The sequence below is a fragment of the Adelges cooleyi genome, unplaced genomic scaffold (genome assembly GCF_023614345.1).
Source record: "Adelges cooleyi isolate 19-005CV unplaced genomic scaffold, UGA_ACOO_1.1 ACOO_flye_CR_arks_rails_tigmint_CR_PRNA_118, whole genome shotgun sequence".
In the NCBI taxonomy this organism is placed as follows: Eukaryota; Metazoa; Arthropoda; class Insecta; order Hemiptera; family Adelgidae; genus Adelges; species Adelges cooleyi.
Genome location: NW_026095771.1, coordinates 1,091,767 through 1,097,618, shown reverse-complemented (window position 1 = coordinate 1,097,618; position 5,852 = coordinate 1,091,767). Strand labels below are relative to the sequence as shown.

The 5,852-nt window shown below is 30.3% G+C and overlaps 1 protein-coding gene across 1 annotated transcript; it reads right to left on the bottom strand.

Moving 5' to 3' along the window:
• Window positions 1-1,033: 1,033 nt before the first annotated feature.
• On the bottom strand, window positions 1,034-4,443 carry LOC126847705 (uncharacterized). The gene is made up of 6 exons (XM_050588083.1): window positions 4,421-4,443; window positions 3,873-3,896; window positions 3,721-3,771; window positions 2,554-2,580; window positions 1,894-1,986; window positions 1,034-1,296 (listed from the first exon to the last, which is right to left on the bottom strand). Exons 1-6 carry the CDS (start codon window positions 4,422-4,424, stop codon window positions 1,034-1,036), a joined length of 462 nt encoding a protein of 153 aa, XP_050444040.1. The 5' UTR covers window positions 4,425-4,443.
• Window positions 4,444-5,852: the final 1,409 nt, after the last annotated feature.

Sequence of the window (5,852 nt, the reverse complement as noted above, 5' to 3'; positions counted from 1 at the left end):
AAAGCATTGCAGCTATGTACCAAAAACTAATAAAGGAACTTAAAAGAGTATATGGCTTTCTAAAATAAGTATTAAACAATTTAAATTTCACACAAAGTATACAAAACTATAATAACAGAAGCCAGTATACTGGGGATAGAGCTTATATTTTGTAGAATATTGGGAGGTCCCAAATGCAATCATGACCTGTTAGATGGAAATTGACTTCACCGTGTCTCCTAGTGACCAATCTGGTAACGTCAGCGATCAAACGATACGTCCATCGTCCCTTGTCGGTAACACTGTTTGTCACCATTTTCCCAGCACGTTGGCCATTTTCAAAACCTAACCTAACCTAATGGGTTAAGAGTAGAACCTTCTCTGAACCCATATTGACTATCTACCAGCTGCATATGGGCCCTTATCCGCCGAATCTGCATCTCCTCAAACAACTTGCCCACCGTATCCAACGAAAAAATAAGGCGATACGACGAGGGCTTATCCAAGGGCACAAGTTGTGCTAGCTTTCACCGATTCGGATAATTAGCCTCACGCTAGAAAATTCTATATGAGTATTTACAAACACAATAGTCGCTCCCCAGTTTTTTGTACCCCAACGGGTCAGATGGGCACCCGGGGCAAATTGTCACCAACGCTTACTCCTTTATTTGATTTGTTGGTCACATAGATGAAAAAAAAACAAAAATAGGTCTCCATATGCCGGATGTAAGGCAGCAGTGTGTAGGGTGACGGAACAGTGTTATCCGACTTTAAGACCGAGGGGCAATACGAAAATGGGTTTTAATAGATAAAAGCTCACACTATGCAACACTTGGGCACTAATTTATCTGACACACTATAATAGATTTTGTCGCGTTACATACATAAGCAATAAATGTTTTTATAATCGTGATTATTACTGTTTACTAAAAAGTGTTTAATATTATATACATATTTATTGACAGTTTGGTTATTAGTGAGATATGCAATAATTATTTGAATACAATAACGATTGTACTGTAAAATAAGTACTCCTAGTGATTCCTGGACGATATTATAATATTAACTGATCAGAAAGTGGCTGTAATAAAGAATTTTCAGGGTCTACTGGATTTGCTTCCCAAATTATGCTTCCAATGTTTCTGTATATGTTAAAACTTATGTCTACACATATTACAACACAAAATCCTCTATCGTTAATAACAGCCGTATCTATGTATGAACTTGGGTATTTTATACTTCTAAACGCTCCTATCAAACGACAAATCTTGGAAAATTTTGTAAAACTTTGATCGTCTTCTCCTTCTTTTAACTTTCCTTAAAAAAAAAAATTACCGAAATTAACTAGTTAGTTAATTATTTTCTTTATTTGCAAGACACAACATACACAAGTGTATAACAGTGGCGTAGTTATGTAGGGGGGGGGGGATATTAATCATTTTCGTAGTTCTCGACTTCTTTTAAAATTATGTTCCTGTTACCTAAAACGTACTTATTGTACCTTGTAGCTCTACGTTTACTCAAAAATGCATCTATCCCCCAGAACAAAATCATAACTACGCCACTGGTATATACAAATAACTCACAGTGAAATAATAAGCATATTACTTAGTTTTAATCTAGTTTCATCGATGGACAAAACAATAAACACACACAGACATGGTATTATTTTATTCAAGAGAAGTACGAGCAAGGTGGATTATAACTCCAGTAGGTATAAAATAATTGAAAACCAGGCATTAGTCATTCTGATAAATTCGTTTGCAAGGCAAAAGTTTCATAAACTGCAGTCAACAATGGGAACCATTCAGTTGAAAGGAAAGCTGGACCAATAGAGATTATTCATTGAGGGAGGGTGTTTAAATAGCAATACATATTTTATGCATAAAAAATAGTAAAAAAATGTTTATTTACTTAACACAGAACGGATTAAAGTTGTAATAGCTTCTAGAGTGATAACTCTTCTTGCACATCCTAAATCTTGGAGAGTAACACCTTCAAAATCTCCTTAATATCAAGGAATAAAAAAAAATTAGTTGATCGAAATAGAGTTGCATTATCGCTCTTAAAGGAACTGTAACGCTGCCAATTTTTCTGCAACTTGACGTTAATGTTAAAGATTCTTTATGAAGTCTAAATTCTGGCAACAAGACAGCTCCTTCGTTACATGCCTATCATTTGTGTTTGAATCGCTATTGAGTAAGCAGGTTTTAGAATTGAACGTAGCAGCTGTGGCCAAGTTCATTCACTCATCACGTTTATAGAAGGGTAAAAAAAGAAGGCCTAAATATAATAATAGATCACTGCATAATAATAGCCTTTGACACAGTTTAGAGAACATACTCAAATTTTATGATAGCCAAATCACGCAAAGCTCTTTTCCAAACCCTAAACAGTATGCACAGTTATACAATTCGTAATATTCCATGGCAACGAATCTAGCGGGAAATGTAGATAAATAACGGCCTAGCGCGAGGTTCAGTTCTCTAAAGTTAAGCTTTCTAAAGTTTTAACGTGTAAAATTGCGATTTACCACGCAAAACCTCCGAGAAATTCATATACAATTATAATTACCTTCGTTTATCTCAGGTATTCCGATATCTAAAATCAAAATAAATGAATATTAAGTAATAGTAAGGCTGAAAAACTATTTTCTTTAAAATATTTTAGCTGCGACGCAGAGTTGAATGGTATTGTTTTTTCAATGATGTGTTTTTATTTTTGCGTCTGGACCCGCGATATGAGCCGATGAAAATGAAAGTGGCGTAGGTCAAATTTAAGTCGTTATGAGCAGTAGAAGGGTTTGCGTTTTGTGTTTCACACAAACACGGTAACTAACGGAATTTTAGGTGGCGCTCTCTGGCGGAAAAAAGCTCAACTGTACTTACTCCACTGACTAAATGACTCTTTTAGAGTATACTAATATGCCCTAGCGATATTGCGATTTTTTTTTTTTTAATTTTGACTTACGTCACCTTCATTCTCACAGGCTCGTATATTTTAAACTGTTTAGCCGAATTCTCCGATATTATTTTCTCCAAAATCTATCGTCAAACTTTTTTTTTTATTTAGGAAAACCCCAAAAAAGGGGAAAATTACAGTTCAACCGTATTCATTTTCAAGGTTGCTATGTCCATATTCGAAAATCTACTACAACGTGTTCAAGCTTGAATCGTCTGCCATTTCACGGGCATCGCAACAACAACAAACGTAGCGTTACAATGGTCAACTATAGGAGTCATTCAGTTTAAGTATTTGAATTACTTGTTGACTGTGAAAGTGTAATTTCGGTAAATTGTTTGCGGTTTGTCAATGTTTATCGTTAGTACTATGATTAAGGACTACTTCGTACAAATTTACATACTCAAGACAGACCATAAACTCAGTGAGATCATGCAAATGCATATAATTCTGGTTTCTAATTATGACTACCTTGATCGAATTTTTATTATTTTCATTTAGATTAACAAAATTAAATTTGTGGTGGTCAAATATTCTACGCTCTATACGGGAAAGTATATAAACCAAAACAAGCTTCACCCTCGACACAGTTCAGTTTCAGATTTCCACTCGCGACGTTGTTCTCTTGTGTGCACTTTACGACATATATGTGATATATTTTTGTACTTAACAGTTTTACTTTTGTATAATTATTTATTACTTAGAGTAAAAAACATCATTACTCATTAAACATCCGAGTTGTTAAATCATTAATTTAATTGGCAAACATTTTATATTTACGGGTTTTATCACATATTTCAAGTTGCAAATGAATCTGGTCTTGTAACATTACTAAAATACAAAAACAAAATTGTGATGTACATCGTTTTCATATTATGATGGAAATCTTTATGTAAGTAAATAATTATTCTCAATATATATGAATATTTTACTTTTTATGTGTCCATACGCCATTTCTGAAATAAAAATAAAAAACATGATATACTATGAATATTAATTAACTATAGTAAAAAATGTCCATAAAATTTTAAGCTGGTAAGTAATTTTAATGTACTGGCCAATTCGTTTTTGTCGATATTGACAAACACCCTCATTCAGACAGTATATATTTAAGTGAGATAAACACTTTCTTGCTTAATCATAGTTAATGTTGTCTCGGTATAATGTATCCGGAATCAAAAGCTATATTGATGCGTAAATCGCGTAATCGTAAAGGCAAAAACCTAGTTATTTTAGACACATCCATGATCCTATGTATCGGCTTGTACAATGGATATTTTAATTTTTTAATATTAAAATTTTATTTTATAGTAGTAAATTATACTAGTATTATAATAGTAAATTTATAATAGTTATTATAAATTTGAAAATAGAATAACTTTTGTTGCAATTTTTTATATAATTTTCAAAACGTGTAATTTTTACTAGCAAGCTTTTTAATATTATTTATTGTATAACAATTATTATAATTATTGATTACCCATCTTATATGGTCCAAGAACATATTTTTCAATTAATAGCGGCATGTATTCTAGAATAATCAAATTTTGGTTTTAGTTATAAAATAAGTAAGAACAAAATTAATCGATAAAATGGGTTAAATACTTATAAGAAATGAATAACAAGTGTATAAAAATCTTAACTAAAGAAATAATACGTCCATTACAACTACACTACAGATAAGATAAAATTAGATATTGCACTTCCTAAACACTCTAAAACACACCTCAAATGCCTGTTACCAGTGATAGAAAAAAAAGTCTCTATAAGAAATCATTGTTTTATAAATACGCGTTCGCTGAGTTTATTGATTCTTATCATCGATGTATTATAAAAATTATCTGTTAACATAAGATTTTAACAGATAATTTTATAATGTATATATTATAAATCATTATGCCATAATGTGTATCATATGTTATAACTTATAAATCAAACAACTTGCTTTTATTTTTTTTAAAACCTATAGCATCTCAAATGTTAAGAACGTTTAAACAAAAGAAAAGAATAAAAAAGAAATTAACTTACAAACTGAAATAAGCTGTTGGCACGTAACCGTACGTCATGTATTTTAAACGATTGTCATTTAACGCTATCTTATCTTGTTATATTAAATAGTGACTACCTATAGCCATATTAATTAAAATTAAATTATAGAAACTATTTCTTTGAGTATAAAAATAATTAATTTTATTTAGATGAACTTTATATCTACACTTTTTTTTAAAACAATGGTACTTATTCCATTCTAACTTAAACAGATTATAGAAACTATAATTTTTAATTATTAAAAAATAATTAATTAATTAACCAGACAAACATCTCAAACACATTATACAAAATTATTTTAATTTTAAATAAATTTTACTTCTTGCCAGTTCGATGTGTCGATCTGTAAAAAATTATAAAAATATAATAAAATTCAAAAAACGTTTGATTTAAAGTAAATATTTACTGACTTGTTCTAATAACCTCTATAGTATATTCATCTGTAAAAAAAATTTGAATATTGAGTTTTTTTTAAAGATATATACTTCTTCATGTAAGTTAGTGTTAAAATGAACTAATCACCTAATTCAGCTACCAATATATTTACTAAGGTAAACGGTATTAAAATACATAGAGGTTTCATTTTTATCTGCAAGAATAACACAAAACAATTAATGTTCGTATATTATATTCAATAACCATTTAAAACTCTAATGTGAAACTGAGATCCTAAAATAATGGTATCTTATGTTCCACATATTAATTTAAAAATGTAGTTACAAAATATCATAAACACTGTAACTGTACATTATATGTGTAAATTCGTTAATATACACTTGTGATTTAAAGAAATTGACTTAGCGGTCAAAAAGTTATCTCTGGCTGACAAAATAAATAAATTAATCTTAAAACTTATTAATCTG